General features: G+C 50.1%; 8 protein-coding genes across 8 annotated transcripts; 5 read left to right on the top strand and 3 right to left on the bottom strand.

Moving 5' to 3' along the window:
• Positions 1–682: 682 nt before the first annotated feature.
• On the bottom strand, positions 683–1,676 carry BO80DRAFT_448566 (uncharacterized protein; the record flags this gene model as incomplete). Its single annotated transcript, XM_025721682.1, has 5 exons — positions 683–835; positions 892–999; positions 1,053–1,217; positions 1,272–1,356; positions 1,417–1,676. The coding sequence occupies 5 exons, from the start codon at positions 1,674–1,676 to the stop codon at positions 683–685; spliced, it is 771 nt and encodes a 256-aa protein (XP_025571549.1).
• Positions 1,677–1,898: 222 nt separating this feature from the next.
• BO80DRAFT_195504 (uncharacterized protein) lies at positions 1,899–2,740 on the top strand. Its single transcript, XM_025714150.1, has 2 exons — positions 1,899–2,290; positions 2,366–2,740. The coding sequence occupies exons 1-2, from the start codon at positions 2,028–2,030 to the stop codon at positions 2,562–2,564; spliced, it is 462 nt and encodes a 153-aa protein (XP_025571548.1). The 5' UTR covers positions 1,899–2,027; the 3' UTR covers positions 2,565–2,740.
• On the bottom strand, positions 2,578–4,776 carry BO80DRAFT_415130 (basic helix-loop-helix domain-containing protein). The gene is made up of 2 exons (XM_025718134.1): positions 4,250–4,776; positions 2,578–4,192 (listed from the first exon to the last, which is right to left on the bottom strand). Exons 1-2 carry the CDS (start codon positions 4,311–4,313, stop codon positions 2,916–2,918), a joined length of 1,341 nt encoding a protein of 446 aa, XP_025571547.1. The 5' UTR covers positions 4,314–4,776; the 3' UTR covers positions 2,578–2,915.
• Positions 4,777–5,298: 522 nt separating this feature from the next.
• Positions 5,299–7,581, top strand: BO80DRAFT_195472 (uncharacterized protein). Its single transcript, XM_025714149.1, has 5 exons — positions 5,299–5,524; positions 5,621–5,740; positions 5,837–5,948; positions 6,081–7,262; positions 7,401–7,581. The coding sequence occupies exons 2-5, from the start codon at positions 5,685–5,687 to the stop codon at positions 7,521–7,523; spliced, it is 1,473 nt and encodes a 490-aa protein (XP_025571546.1). The 5' UTR covers positions 5,299–5,524; positions 5,621–5,684; the 3' UTR covers positions 7,524–7,581.
• Positions 7,582–8,839: 1,258 nt separating this feature from the next.
• BO80DRAFT_415125 (cytochrome c oxidase assembly protein) lies at positions 8,840–10,194 on the top strand. Its single transcript, XM_025718133.1, has 4 exons — positions 8,840–9,075; positions 9,128–9,197; positions 9,254–9,695; positions 9,753–10,194. Exons 1-4 carry the CDS (start codon positions 8,888–8,890, stop codon positions 9,800–9,802), a joined length of 750 nt encoding a protein of 249 aa, XP_025571545.1. The 5' UTR covers positions 8,840–8,887; the 3' UTR covers positions 9,803–10,194.
• A 172-nt stretch (positions 10,195–10,366) lies between these two features.
• BO80DRAFT_496441 (replication factor C subunit 5) lies at positions 10,367–11,841 on the top strand. The gene is made up of 6 exons (XM_025724024.1): positions 10,367–10,529; positions 10,590–11,212; positions 11,268–11,436; positions 11,488–11,586; positions 11,637–11,692; positions 11,742–11,841. Exons 1-6 carry the CDS (start codon positions 10,443–10,445, stop codon positions 11,764–11,766), a joined length of 1,059 nt encoding a protein of 352 aa, XP_025571544.1. The 5' UTR covers positions 10,367–10,442; the 3' UTR covers positions 11,767–11,841.
• Positions 11,842–12,112: 271 nt separating this feature from the next.
• BO80DRAFT_195342 (uncharacterized protein) lies at positions 12,113–13,054 on the top strand. Its single transcript, XM_025714148.1, has 4 exons — positions 12,113–12,305; positions 12,398–12,456; positions 12,528–12,689; positions 12,802–13,054. Exons 1-4 carry the CDS (start codon positions 12,256–12,258, stop codon positions 12,894–12,896), a joined length of 366 nt encoding a protein of 121 aa, XP_025571543.1. The 5' UTR covers positions 12,113–12,255; the 3' UTR covers positions 12,897–13,054.
• On the bottom strand, positions 12,682–13,820 carry BO80DRAFT_415116 (mitochondrial 54S ribosomal protein uL16m; the record flags this gene model as incomplete). Its single annotated transcript, XM_025718132.1, has 3 exons — positions 12,682–13,166; positions 13,233–13,700; positions 13,763–13,820. 3 exons carry the CDS (start codon positions 13,818–13,820, stop codon positions 12,985–12,987), a joined length of 708 nt encoding a protein of 235 aa, XP_025571542.1. The 3' UTR covers positions 12,682–12,984.
• Positions 13,821–13,848: the final 28 nt, after the last annotated feature.

Genomic DNA, 13,848 nt, shown 5'->3' with positions numbered 1-13,848 from the left:
GAGAAACCCAGCATCCAAGGTGAATCGCCAACGTTCTGACCGCTTAGCTTTTGGAACGACTATCCGTCAGATGTAGTAGTTACGTCGTACCTCGGCTAACTGTTTTGTAGCATATGAAATCGCGTGTTCTTACATCAGGTTGCTTGTAGAAGATACAACAGAGTCAATTCTTTATTTCAAGACATGGGTATCATATCGAAAATATTGAGAGCCAGCATAACTTAGCATCCCAGGCCACCAGGTTCTTGTATACACTATACTACCCCCCATATAGTCCGTTGGTGTGAAGTCTTAGTCCATTTGTGCCTCGATATCACTTGATACATGGCCGGTTCAAAGCAAATCTTGCCCAGCTCGGTTGCTTGTAAGAGTATGCTGATAATGGTCTGAGATAACCCAGTTGTGCAATTCTCCGATGTGATTTGAGCCCCATATATCACTGATATCCTTCAAGGGCATAGTATACACAAACCATGTAGTGCCCTTTTCTGATAGCACCTAAAGGACCTGCAGACTGGTGCCTATAGGGACGGTTGCTTCCCATTTCGCATCAGGACGTGTGACCAAAACTATCCTGAAAAACGACTTGGCCTTGCATGGTCAACTACCTTCTTCAAAGTGCCATGGCGGAGTGATAGCAGACTTGTTCTTAGCTGCGCGTCAATGCAGTTGGTCGGGAAATTCAGTCTTCAGGCATGAAGGTCAGACTTAAGGCCGCATGTGACCTGGCAATTGCGTCCGTCAACCCGGTGAGTGGAGCGGTGTTGTTCTGCATTGACCTTAGATGGCCGTTCAACTGTTTCAATATATTTGAAACTTCCGGGTCATTCTCCAGCTAAACAGCATCATGTCAGCATTAGATCATCACCGAATAAACAATCTAAGACCCACCTCGTCGAACATCGGCAGGGGCTCCTTTCCGCCTGCAAGGGTGAATTCGACCTGCTTCTGGTCCTGCTTATTAGGAGCGTTGCTGAACTGTCGGAGGACAGGATGTTCCTAGGGTAGTCAGTACAAAAACCATCAACTTCTAGCATAAATGCCAAACTTACGTTCTTCAATTGTCTTTTCCTTTCTGCTTCCGCCCGCTTTGCATTCTTCTCCATTTCCTGAAGTTGCTTCTTCTCCCGTTCAAGTAGAGCTTCTTCCTTTTCGACCTCAGCCTTCAGAAGATCAATGCTATCAGTCATAGTGGCCAAAGAAGCCTCCAAGGAACACTGAGAACCACATTAGTTGGACCCCCTTAGGAAAGCTAGTTGAACACAACCTACATGTTCCTTGAGCGCCGCCTCATACTCAAAGACCGAATCTTTCGTAACCGGAGGAAACGGCATTCGGGGAAGCCGCTTTCCCAGGCTTAAACATTAAGAGACACACGTCAGTTTGCTTCTATAAACATGGAGAAAGGGGCTATACTTCTTCACAACAGCCTGTACAGCCGCCTGTGCTTCAATGCGTTTGGCCTCATTCTGCTGCCGTACAATAACAGGACGTTCGAGAGCTCGAAACATATCGCGGACTTTTTCTTGGACCGGCTCCGGAAGCGTCGACCATTTGGACTTGATAGTTCTTTCGGAGACCTGCCGGACCTGAGGCTTGAGGTAAGCAAAGCGCTTATTGCGCGCATTGCTCTCTCGCTCGGGTTCATTGCTCTCGTGCTTCCGCTTAGGAGGCATTTTGAAGCGAATTTAGTAGCTATTGGAGTAAAGAGAATGGATAGAAATTATAGGTTCGGGTCGCTGTCGACACAGTTCCCTCACATGCCCCGGCGGCCCGAACGTAGCGTCATAATAAACGCGCCGTTGCTGAGGAGGTCACATGACTCTCACTACATTGTCCAGGCACACTAATCTTTTTCAAGCCGGTGGGACCACCCCACTCTCTTCTGCCCCTGACAGTGGATATCGGCCCTACATCGACTATCCCAGTCTGACAGCGAACTATTCGTTCTGCATCCTGGAACACACACTTGTTTCTATCAAGACACAAGTCCAATACGGGCATACTGATATCTAAACAATTTTGCTATGGTTTTACGAGATCGAGGAAAATTGTCCAAGTGCAAAAGCTCAACAACACTGACCTTGAACGCTAAGACCCCAGCTCGGGAGACGAAACCACGAACACTCGACGATCAAATCCCATTTCAACATTCTAAGCGGGAGAGTTTCGATGCCAATCCCTTCCACCTTGGGTCTGCAGCTTATCCTGAAGTCTGGAACCTTTCAATGAGACGCTATGTGCGAGACGTTCTAGTGTCTCAGTGGTCAGTTCTCTACATACACTATGTGTAAGTGTCGCAGCTATTTTACGTTTCACGCATGAGACTCCGTCGAATACAGCGTGCTTCACTTACTAGCTTGAGGTTCATGATGAAAATCGTCCCCTCTTCAGACCGGTACGTAGGGGATGTGGTCAGATGGGCTAGGAAAGGGCGGGATATCATCACGGTGGCAGAATTTGCACATTCACGCTTATGCCACCTATGGCAGCCACTCGGTACATCATCGTCATGTGTAGACCGAGTGGATGATCAGAGCGCAATGAGGGAGAATAACCATTGAGGAACGAGAATATATCACGAAGTGTGACCCCCCCGTTAATTGCAGGGATCAACTACCTATTGTGTGGTATTTGGCAAGGCAACCATTATAGCTAGGCTAAGCGGGTATTATTGGGTATGAATGATGCATGAAACAAGCCAGGCATAAAAATATGACTGCAACAAGGCAAATCGGCACATCATGCCTTCATTGATGGCCATGGACAAGAAAAGCCTGGAATCCCGTCCGAACAATGCGCATCCTGCCAGAAGACCGCGAGATTGCTCCACTATACAAATGAGGGATTCCGGCCCATATGCTCCAATTATAGGATCGATTAAATCAAAATCGTGGTCTCATAAGTCGGTATGCTTACCGGGGCATCACTAAGCCATTCATGGCTTTTAACTCCGCTAGCTGGGCTTTAAGGATGTCATTTCCGCGTAATATCTCCTCCAACCAGTCAGCGGCCTGAGTGAGCATTGCGCTTTTGCTGAACCCGCCACCTTTTAAACCAGGTACGAGGGTACACAAATCATCAAAGCCTTGTCTGATGAGATTTCTTCGCTTTTGTTCGGAAAGGATGTGGTTATTCCTCTTCTGTTCTTCGGTCAAGTTCTCTCGTGCGGGTTTCGGACCCTGGGAGAGCCTTGGTTTCCGGATGCCGTCATGAGACATTCGCCGGGACGATGACGCCTTGGATTTTTTTAATCTCTGCCGCGGACTTTCGTTATCGGAATTTTCGTCTTCTTCCTCCTTCACCAAGACTCTCTGTTTCTTTTTGGGCTGGGAAATATCTTCCATGCTATCTTTGTATCCTCTCCGTAGGTTGCTGAGTTGCCCCGCCGCATCGGCATCCGCCCAAGCTGCGTCATAATGCCCGGTGATACGCACTGGGCTGGGTGCACGAGTGTTGGCGGCACTGCTTTGAGTTTCCAAGCACACTAGGTGACCGAGCAATTCTTTCGTCCGCTGCTCTTCGTCTGGCTGGTCGGGCGGTGCAATATACCCTTGATCCACAAAGCTCGCATCGGATCCCCAATGAAGGGGACGAACCTTCGCGGTATGTTGTTGCTCGGGAGATATCGGTTCACAGACATCGAAGAGCATCTCTGAAGTGTGAACCCCCAGGGGTAACCGTGGACGGGGGGAAATATTTGACTGTTTTGAGGGCGCATGACTGGTCTGCGGTTGGACCTTGCCGTGGCCGGTCATTCTGAGGGTGTTGAAATCTATATCGGGTGAGGGAAATGAATGCTGAGCGACGTTGGAGTTGAAATCGGACCCATGCATCCCATTTTGGTATAACATGGAAGCAGCTGCAAATATGTCGGAACTTGCGCCCAGAGTATTGGGCATCATGTCCATAAGAGGCTTTTCCAGGCTGTGATGAGGAAGCGCTGGTTGTGAAAGAGAGGTTGTAGATCCTTCAAAAGTCGGAGGAAGTTGCTCAGCCCAGTCGAAGTTGGCGGATCCAAACGGTTTACTCGACTGATTTTGAAGCCAAAAGTCGCTGGACAGATGGTTGGAATTCATCGTGGTGAAGAAGTTGTCGAGCATGGATGATTCATTATCGTCCAGCAATGCTGGGCCAGTGGGCGGCCCAGGAGGGGGGTCGAAAGGCGAATCTATGGGGGAAAGAAAAGAATCTGGAGTCCATCCTCATTAGACACAACACCACAACGAGAGGGAACCGATTTACCTACATCCAAACGGGCCCGGCTGAGGGGTATTCCGGCCATGATGCGTCTCCGGCCGGTTTAAGTCCATGAGGGCGGTGGCGGGCGGGTGTGAGAAGGTAAATGTATGATGTCGCTATGAGACTCGACAAGGGCTAGTCTTGAGGGAGAACAGCGCCGATAAACAGAGCGAACATGCCTTGGCCGGCAAAGCGGGTGAGCAAGACTTTAGCCCTTTTGGATGCGACAATAAGTTGGCGTCCCAAAGGTCCACAGACAGCGTTCGCCGGGGGTTGGGGAGCTGTATGGGGATGTATGGATTGGGCTGCGGATGGGGTTGGTTCAACGGTCACAGTCCCCAGGACCGTACGGGCGAATGTCTGGGGGCCTCGGATACAAAACAGCGTCAAGAAGAGCAACTTCACTCGACGATGGAGACAGCATCCCCCGCATTGGACCTGACAAAGAGACGGGGAGAGCTGACGGCAGGATCCGGGGGTGGACAATGGTGGAGAGAGACCAAACCGACTGATAGATCGTAGCAGGCACAACCGTTCGTTCGTTTCGTCTCGTCGCATGGCAGCCGTCGGCCTTTAAAACAATCACATGCAAAAAAACTCGCGCTCCGGTGGAGGTCGCGTGACGTAATTTCAATACCAGAATTACAGGCCTCACACACCGCCCGGTTGGCTCGAGGCCCGTAATCTTCGTTTGCCAGGGTACGTTTCCGTATGGTCGGACCAATTTCCCAGTCCGGGGGAGAGTCGACCTAATTCTGGTGCCCATCCAATATATTCCCAGCGGTCCAGCTCCTCCCAGCTGCGTTGGTCTGCTTTTTGCTTCCTTCCGGCTGACTGGAATTAATTTCCCTGGTCATCCGCTTGATGCTCACCGGAAGCCCGCTTAGTGTCGCCTTCTTCCACCGTCTCTGCTGGAGTTAATGCTTTCTTGGCTTGAATACACGAGGTCGTTTCCCCCGGGCCCAGTTAATGGTTGGCTGGTGAACGGTGAACCCCAACTTTGGAGCGTGGCATAACGGGGGATCGCCGCCATCCGCCTGGTCGCTACCCCTGAACCGCTCTGACTAGGTTAACGGCCATTCCCCTCGTGTCTTCAACGACCGAGGCCGAATTTTAATAGCACGTCGCACGGATCCACGGCCGATCCTACATATGTACAAACCGGCAGCCCACTACGGAGCACGTACCACTCTGGGTAACGTCCGCCAAAGCCAAGTGTTTGTGTTCGTTTCCTATTCTGGGGGTCTGGGGCCAGTTGAATGCCTGCTTTCTTCAGAGTCCAGTGAGTGTGGCCAAAATTACTTCATTTCGCTGTTTCTCTGGTCATCCTCTGTGGATCGGGGGGTTGTAGTCATGGCACAGTCGCTGACCCTAGCAGATCAGTTTGGTTAAGAATTTCAAACTCCAATGGCATGGCATGGGCTGAATGGGTTTGAAACACCATGGACTCTGCTACTATCGCTCGCCGGCATTACAGCAGTATCCGGGTTCTACGGCCGTAAGTATCAACTATTTCTCTATTCGGCTCTTTCCAGATGATGTAGAATACACCAGTTAGGAATAGCTAAGCGATGGGGGATACTGACTGTTACAGCATACTACGCGCGTATGCACTTGGCTATTTGTCTTCAACCACTCCGAAAATAATAACCTGTCTTCGGCGAATTCGGGGGCATGACTTGAGCTTGGGAGAAAAGCTCAAAGAGGTATGTCTATGTTACTCCATTGATTTCCAGCCACTACATCGTCTGTGCACCCTTTCCTGTGCGTATGATACAATTAAAGCCCTGCTCGACTACACCCAAATGGGATCGGGGAGCTCACTCCGTCTTTTATAGTTGTCCCGTACATTGGCAAGCACAATCCGGCTGGATGCATTTCCAACGTTCTGTGCCCTTCTGGCAGGAGGGTCAACAGTCTTTCCTTTTCTCTTCTTCCGATGCCTCATGCATTTGAAGCGTAGGCGGTGTTCTACATTCAGTCCCCTTAATGCAGCGACATCTATGCGACTACTTCGAGTTGCCTCTGCATTTCTCTCCGCTTGGTTCAGTTTTAACCTTCTAAATCGAAGGCCCATTAGAATATTAGGAGCCTGTGGCCAATCTCAAGGTGCTAGCGAACCAAGTAATGCGGCGGACCAGGACAAAATCCAGCTGGAGCCGCATAGCCATCCGCAGTTCGCAGGTAGGACCATGGATCTCACCCTCTTCAGCCTTACAAGAGCTGCGGATTTGATGGTCTGCATGGGTTGGGCACAATGGCAGCAATGGCGACAGTCCAGAAACCAGAGGACTCTAGCGGAGCGTGTCGCTCCTAACCTCGCAGACTCGGGGATGTTTGCCACCAGTGCAGCGATAGTGATGTGGGCATGGTTCTATATGCCCGAGAGGCTACCCAAATCTTATGGTAAATGGATCGGAGAAGTAGCCCAGGTGGATGGCCGCCTGGTCGAAGCACTTCGCCGTGCTAGAAGAGGAAACTTTGTATACGGAAAAGACACTGGTCAGGCGTCTCTCCTTCAGCCAATGTGCGAAGACTACGATTGGCCCATGGAATGGGGAGACCCTTCGCAGACCATCCCCATTCCGTGCGAGATGGTCCACATGGGCAGTGGTCCTAGCTGTGAGAAACATGCCGTGTCTCGATTTGCCCGAACATTTAAGTTTGCCTGTGCGACCTACATCCCTCTACAGGTCGTCCTTCGTCTTCGGTCGATGAAGTCTGTGGCATCCTTGAGACAACCCATATCCGCCGGCTTGCGCTCATCCGCTTTTCTCGCCTCATTCGTGAGTTTGTTCTACTACTCGGTCTGTCTGGCCAGGACAAGGGTGGGTCCCAAGATATTTGGCCGCGATACAGTGACTCCGTTGATGTGGGACTCTGGGCTGTGCGTTGGTGCTGGATGTCTGATGTGTGGTTGGAGTATACTCGTTGAGAACGCACGGAAGCGACAGGAGATCGCATTGTTTGTGGCACCCCGGGCTGCCGCCACTGTTTTGCCTAGAATATATGACAAACAGGTAAGCTTAATGATTCGAGGAGATTGAAATTCTGCATGACTCGGGCTTTGTCACACCCTGCCTGCCGCCCTCCCCGTCATCCATTCCTGTGCGTCGTCGAACGTTGTACCACTTTCTGACCGTTGTGGCTTTATCCAGTACCAATACCGGGAACGCATTGCCTTTTCCATCAGCGCCGCTATCCTTTTGACCTGTCTCCAAGAGCAACCCGAGATGGTTCGGGGTGTATTTGGTCGGATTGGTAGAAGCGTTTTGATGTGACGCATGCGAGCGAATGATGTCTGTCATCTGTATCTCCATTATTATGCCTCCATCTCTATCGTTGTGACTGTACAGGGCATCATTAGCCATTCCGAATTGTATTAGTATACCATTGTTAGTTGTTGAAGTTTGAAACAATGGGCAAAAGCAAACAATCTAGACAGGTCTGTGGATCCTCTTCTTTCAAACTCAACGCCACAGGGACAAAAGTTAGGAATCTGAACCAAGCGCCAATCTCCCGCACCGATAAGGTTATCTGATCATTTTCCTTTTCCTGACATACCATGCGTGCTCGTTATTGGGATCATGTCCCAAATTTGGGTTCATCCCCTGACAATCTCGTCACATCTATTTTAGGACAGCCAACATTTCGCATCTCAAGTTAATACTAGATGAGTGCGCAAGGCATCCCCTATTATACGGGAAGTTGTCACCTTGAAAGGTTGACGTTGATGGATTGCCCGAGTAGCTGATATCTGAGACCACGATTCATCCAATGTCTCACTATCAACCAAAATCCGTTTCTTGAGACATGCCTTGCTTATACCCCATTTTAGCAAAACCAGTACCAGTGCTGGATACTCACATATTGAACGTCATAACGCTATAACATCATCTCCATCGGTAGAAGTGAAATTGTACAGATCAATGTCAGCATTTAGAGCTGCAAAAAGATGACAGAATAAAGAATATTTAAAGGCCGCCGTTGAGAAAAATTCAAGATATATGGCATGCCTTGCCAGCATTTGTCACATTCAACGATGATGTTGAACACCGTTCCTGACTAAGAGTGACAAGTAGGGGGATTCAAGCAACAGGTGACGGTATAACGCAGTCACTATACTCAAACCCTGGAGTATTTTATCATTTCTGCTTACTGCAGTTCTTAGAACCGATAGTATGTGGTAGACTGATCTGAGCTTCGGATGAATTATCCGATGTAGTCTGTCAAATCCTAGGAGCTACAAGGTCACCCAGGCTACAGTATATATATATCCCGTAGTGTGTCAACTTTCTTACTCTACAAATGCTGCATGACTAAATTTACAGAGCGTCTGTATTTTTATATCACCTAGAGAACCAGGGCCTCCAGTATGACGAAACGATTAGCCATTTGAAGTAATTGTGTATGAACATAGTAGTAGGAATAGGATTTCCTAAAAGAGACAAAGCCGGCTATCACCGGATGCACGGAAGAAGCCAAGCGGTCAGTCAAAGGCGGTGTAATATCGCCGACAGAATACCGCGCCGATATTGCCTGATACTGTAAAAGTGGTCATATCACGTGTTCCAGGTACCTTATCCCAAGCGGAGTTGGATGGTATCTTTCCATATCTCCCCGCAGCACCTATAAATCATTGATTATGTTTTCGCGCCCCATTTTTTCGTGGGGTAGGCTCCCTTTGTCGGGGTCGGGCCTTCGCCTGGCCAATCCCACGGGTTCAAGATGCGTTGACGCAGGGAGGAGATTCTTCACTTGCAATCCATGCCGACAGAATATCAACGCACCTTTCAATACGCCTCAGTCGCAAAAGAGAAATGCGTCGACTATGTATGTGCGATGAGCGCAATGCTGTCTGCGGTCTACATCTGACAGGTCATAGGTACTATACTGCCAGTCTTATTCTCGGAACCGTTGCCCTCGCCTATGGCTCCGTCCCTCTGTATAAAATGGTTCGTCTGGCCTGTCATGAACCTTAGCAGCAAAGCTAACATGCCGACCTCGACAGATTTGCCAACAAACCGGCTGGAACGGTCAACCAGTAGCCACCCACCAGAAAGGCGACGGGGATACTTCATCGCGCGTAACCCCGGTTACTGACTCCCGTCGACTGAGAATTACATTCAATGGATCGGTTTCGGATGTTCTACCGTGGAAGTTTACACCGCAGCAGCGTGAAGTTCGTGTTTTACCCGGCGAGACAGCACTTGCGTTCTTTACGGCGACGAATAAAGGCCCGACAGATATCATTGGTGTCGCAACATACAGTGTCACTCCCGGACAAGTTGCTCCGTACTTTAGCAAGATTCAATGCTTTTGCTTTGATGAGCAGAAGCTGAATGCTGGTGAATCGGTGGACATGCCGGTCTTCTTCTTTATCGATCCGGACTTTGCCAAGGATCCGGCAATGAAGGGCATTGACACGATTACGCTGTCATACACATTCTTCAGTAAGTGACTTTTCAGGCACGCTCTGGAGTATTTGTTGGGTTGCTAATGCAAAACAGAGGCGCGATATGACGACAACGGTGTCTTGAAGCCATTGCCATCCAACTAATGGCATGGCTGATTGCTATATACTGCTTCCCAGGCATCAACCAACTGGACTTCTTACGACGCAGACCGAAGCCGAAATATACGCTTCCCGGAAACTATATACCCAGTATCACCCTGGGTACGTGATATCGAGCGAACCGTCCCAGAGACCTGTCCGCTTTTGTGTGGCTTTTCGAGTAGTATCGGAAGCCCTCTCTCCTCTCCAAGAACTGGGCATGGAAATATGCCAAGTCTGACGGCCTCAAGCGTACCGCTGGCTTATTGTATCATAGATAGAGCATGTACATAGAGGGTTTTGTATGGAATGGGTGGGATTACAATTCTATGTATATTATCTAGGCGTTTCAACGATTTCTCCAAGGCCCAGGCTCATGCTCAAAAAACAGAATGCACCTATCTGTCTCAATCTTCAGCTACCAGTATGTTACACCAGTATTTTAATTCCTGAGACTGCTGGTCATCTCAAGTTGTAGATCTCGATGAACCTGATTGGTGAGCCAGGCGTACAGTCAGCACAGCGCACGGGCCACCAATTAAGCTCGCGTCACGACCGACGCGTCTGCGGTCGAAGCTATGCTATCGAGAAGGGAGCCTTCTAGGAAGTGACTTGGAACCCTCAAACTGCACATCCAACCGCCAAAATGGCCTTGCTAGTCGACAAGTTGCGACCCCGTTCGCTCGATGCTCTCTCATACCATCCCGAGCTTTCCGCGCGATTGAAATCATTGGTGAGGCAGATCAAACCCATCTACCGGAGCATATTTCTCACACACCTACGCATGCTTTAGGCGCAAAGCGGCGACTTCCCTCACCTGCTTATGTATGGGCCCTCAGGCGCGGGCAAGAAAACACGCACAATCGCGACGCTGAAGGAATTGTACGGATCCGGAGTCGAGAAGATCAAGATCGATGCTAGAGTTTTCCAAACAACAAGCAATCGGAAGCTGGAGTTCAATATCGTGTCGTCGGTGTATCATCTGGAGATCACGCCATCGGATGTGGGCAACTATGACCGGGTGGTTGTTCAGGAGCTGCTGAAGGAGATTGCGCAGACTCAGCAGGTGGATCTTACGGCGAAGCAGCGGTTCAAGGTCGTCGTGATCAATGAGGCTGATCATCTGACGCGTGATGCTCAGGCGGCGCTGAGACGGACGATGGAGAAGTATAGTCCGAACTTGAGGTTGATCTTGTTGGCGAATAGTACATCGAATATCATTGCTCCGATCCGGTCCCGTACCCTGCTGGTCAGGGTTGCTGCCCCGAGCGAAGAGGATATTTGCTCTGTGCTGAAGTCTGCGGGCAAGAAGGAGGGCTGGCCGGAGGCGAGTGGGTTGAATCAGAGGATCGCTAAGGAGAGTGGGCGCAATCTCCGCCGCGCTCTTCTCATGTTTGAGGCCATTTACGCTCAGAAGTAAGATGCCCTTGGATAGTTGTTTGCGTGCGGGACTTACATGGCTTGATCGCAGTGAGAAAGTTACGGATAATACGCCAATCCCACCTCCCGACTGGGAGGCCCTGATTGCGTTGACGGCTGAAGAGATCCTGGCAGAACGGTCACCGGCTCGTCTGTTGCAAGTCCGCGCACGGTTATATGATCTTTTGACGCATTGCATACCGCCTACAACCATTCTGAAGGTTCGATAGCCTCATCAATAAGAAACGACAGCAAAGCTAACAATATCTCAGACGTTGACATTCAAGCTCATCGCCAAGGTCGACGACGCTCTAAAACCCGATGTCATCAGATGGTCGGCATTCTACGAGCATAGAATCACGCAAGGCAGCGTAAGGGCATTCCATCTACTTTCCAGACACGCTACTAATATATTCTACAGAAAGTAATCTTCCACCTCGAAGCATTCGTTGCCAAGTTCATGCGCATCTACGAAAGGTTCGCTACCCTCCAGAAACCCCAAGACTCCAGCATTGACCGTTCACAGCTATCTAATGGGCATGGAATTCTAAATCACGAAGCTACTAATACCCAACGATTCCTAATGACTTGATTGTACACTACCAGACAACTAGACATCCTTGCGCCTGTAGCGAACTCAGCAGTAGATACGGAGTACTAGATAGGCCGTAATGCACCAACCTCGACCCCCTCCCCCAGAACAGACGAACCACCACTGCAGCTCCCTCCAACAAGCTATACGAATAACAACTCCCCACCCAAACAACCGCCCTCGTATCCATCCCCAGCACCACTATATCAACAAAAACCCAGCCAGGAACACCTATGGTTGACGTTATCCGAACCTTGGTAGGTGCGGTCCTCTAGACTACGTCATACCCTGACCCCATCCAACCTCCACCACCACTATATCAACCACCATTACCCCCAATTCCCTTCCTCTATATACCTCAACATACCCCAAATCTCAAATCTTGATTGTATCATATTTCGAGTATCTACATATATTCTTATTCGTACATATATATACATAAGGCACAATGTCGAACCCCAATCTCATGGATATTGAACCTGGTGGTGAAAGTACTCCGTATGTTTCCCCCTTCCCCAACCTTTGACGTTGGTGTATTCGGTATGTAAGAGGATAATGTGGGCTAATGGGAGCTTAATTGTTGGGAACAGGTATGAATCGATTCGCTTGTTCACGGAAACACCGGAGAAGCAGACGGGGCAGTTGGGTGGTATGTTCAACTCCATCTTCCTTTCCATGTTGATTAATTGATTGATCGATTGATTGTTGAAATGCACGAAGCTAAACAATCAGGACAATCGCAACATACAGTGAGCGAGATGCGGACGACATTGGGGGATGATTCGAACGGCGGAAATGAGGAACAATTTCGGGATACGCCGCTGGCACGACAGCTCGAGAAAGGGGAGGCTACGTCGGGGTTATCTGGGATTGTGGATAAAGGTACAGTATAGATTGATATTGGATTTCCTAACTCCGCATATGACATATGAAGACTTGCGATAAAGCGGAAATATAACAGAGTCTCGAAAGCTGATGATAATATACACAAAAGATCTGAAGCCCGAGACCCCTGAGGAAGGGGCGGCGCTGGCGGCAAGGATCAGGAGAGAACAAGGGTATGGGCCTGGTTCGGGCGTCGGGGCTTAGACGTCATGTCATGTCACGATGTGTGAATGATTGAAACCGGGGGTAAGGGACATGATTGAGGGGGAGGTTGGAGGGCGCGCGCTGGTGTTTATTGGGAAGCAGAGGGGCTGGAGGAGGAGGAGGAGGTCGAGGTCGGGGGGTTGGGTTGATTCTGTGTACCAAGGGCGGGGCTTCTGCGTGCGCGTTTAAGGCTTTCCAGAGTCACTCCGTTGCCGAGTTTCGTCAGTCCGACCACCGGGGGTTCGCCCTTCTTCACGAATTCCCAGAGGCCTGGAGAGATTGTACAGTTAGTATCGTATGTTGATAATTGGTAATATCACTTCGATGGGTACGTACCAGGCAGCTTGTGGCCGGCCAAACGGAAAGCCTCCCTCGCAATCTTTTCGTGCAGATCACCCCGGAGCTCGAAGACGATTCTGCTCACGCCAACCTTGGCCGTCCAGTAGTCGAACTTTCCCTTACCCTTACCCATACGCTGTTCGTTACCCTTGGTGTAGACACCGATGTTGGCGCTCACACGCTTGTACAGGGTATAGTTCATACCCCTCAGACGTCTCTTGATCGTATCCTCAGCAATCTTCAACGATGAGGCCGGCAACCGACGGTCGTGGTCCTTCATCCGCAAGCCATAATCACCCCAGACGACCGTGGTGCCGCGGGAGGAGCCACCAGTCGCGACATGCGGGCGACCCTTCGGGGACTTGGATCTCTCGGCGTACTTGGGGGTAAGCCAATCGAGGGCAGGCGAGGTCGTGGAGAAGCATCGGGAGAGTGGGAAGGCCGTGAAAGGCGTCGACAGACCTACTGCACGGCATTGGTGTCAGGACATAAAAAGTTTTCTTCGGGGAGGAGTGCGGGAGTCTCACACGAGGGCCGGAGGAAGGCCATCTGAGGGCCCGAGAACATCTTGAGCTGCGGACCCATTGTGAGAGGGGACAATCGGGCCTGCGTG

Source organism: Aspergillus ibericus (genome assembly GCF_003184845.1).
Source record: "Aspergillus ibericus CBS 121593 unplaced genomic scaffold BO80scaffold_47, whole genome shotgun sequence".
In the NCBI taxonomy this organism is placed as follows: domain Eukaryota; kingdom Fungi; phylum Ascomycota; class Eurotiomycetes; order Eurotiales; family Aspergillaceae; genus Aspergillus; species Aspergillus ibericus.
This window is presented reverse-complemented; position numbering and strand designations above follow the sequence as displayed.

What these genes read in the sequence shown, in the direction of transcription:
- BO80DRAFT_195504 (XM_025714150.1), top strand. Translation starts at nt 2,028, where the DNA reads ATGGTTTTACGAGATCGAGGAAAATTGTCCAAGTGCAAAAGCTCAACA. An exon ending in GTTCTCTACATACACTATGT is followed by an intron (nt 2,291 to 2,365) that starts GTAAGTGTCGCA and finishes TACTAGCTTGAG; the next exon opens with GTTCATGATGAAAATCGTCC.
- BO80DRAFT_415130 (XM_025718134.1), bottom strand. Translation starts at nt 4,313, where the DNA reads ATGGACTTAAACCGGCCGGAGACGCATCATGGCCGGAATACCCCTCAG. An exon ending in TCAGCCGGGCCCGTTTGGAT is followed by an intron (nt 4,193 to 4,249) that starts GTAGGTAAATCG and finishes GATGGACTCCAG; the next exon opens with ATTCTTTTCTTTCCCCCATA.
- BO80DRAFT_195472 (XM_025714149.1), top strand. Translation starts at nt 5,685, where the DNA reads ATGGACTCTGCTACTATCGCTCGCCGGCATTACAGCAGTATCCGGGTT. An exon ending in TGGGAGAAAAGCTCAAAGAG is followed by an intron (nt 5,949 to 6,080) that starts GTATGTCTATGT and finishes CGTCTTTTATAG; the next exon opens with TTGTCCCGTACATTGGCAAG. An exon ending in CTAGAATATATGACAAACAG is followed by an intron (nt 7,263 to 7,400) that starts GTAAGCTTAATG and finishes GGCTTTATCCAG; the next exon opens with TACCAATACCGGGAACGCAT.
- BO80DRAFT_415125 (XM_025718133.1), top strand. Translation starts at nt 8,888, where the DNA reads ATGTTTTCGCGCCCCATTTTTTCGTGGGGTAGGCTCCCTTTGTCGGGG. An exon ending in AAGAGAAATGCGTCGACTAT is followed by an intron (nt 9,076 to 9,127) that starts GTATGTGCGATG and finishes GACAGGTCATAG; the next exon opens with GTACTATACTGCCAGTCTTA. An exon ending in CCGTCCCTCTGTATAAAATG is followed by an intron (nt 9,198 to 9,253) that starts GTTCGTCTGGCC and finishes CGACCTCGACAG; the next exon opens with ATTTGCCAACAAACCGGCTG.
- BO80DRAFT_496441 (XM_025724024.1), top strand. Translation starts at nt 10,443, where the DNA reads ATGGCCTTGCTAGTCGACAAGTTGCGACCCCGTTCGCTCGATGCTCTC. An exon ending in GAGGCCATTTACGCTCAGAA is followed by an intron (nt 11,213 to 11,267) that starts GTAAGATGCCCT and finishes GCTTGATCGCAG; the next exon opens with TGAGAAAGTTACGGATAATA. An exon ending in CGCCTACAACCATTCTGAAG is followed by an intron (nt 11,437 to 11,487) that starts GTTCGATAGCCT and finishes ACAATATCTCAG; the next exon opens with ACGTTGACATTCAAGCTCAT.
- BO80DRAFT_195342 (XM_025714148.1), top strand. Translation starts at nt 12,256, where the DNA reads ATGTCGAACCCCAATCTCATGGATATTGAACCTGGTGGTGAAAGTACT. An exon ending in GCAGACGGGGCAGTTGGGTG is followed by an intron (nt 12,457 to 12,527) that starts GTATGTTCAACT and finishes AAATGCACGAAG; the next exon opens with CTAAACAATCAGGACAATCG. An exon ending in ATCTGGGATTGTGGATAAAG is followed by an intron (nt 12,690 to 12,801) that starts GTACAGTATAGA and finishes TATACACAAAAG; the next exon opens with ATCTGAAGCCCGAGACCCCT.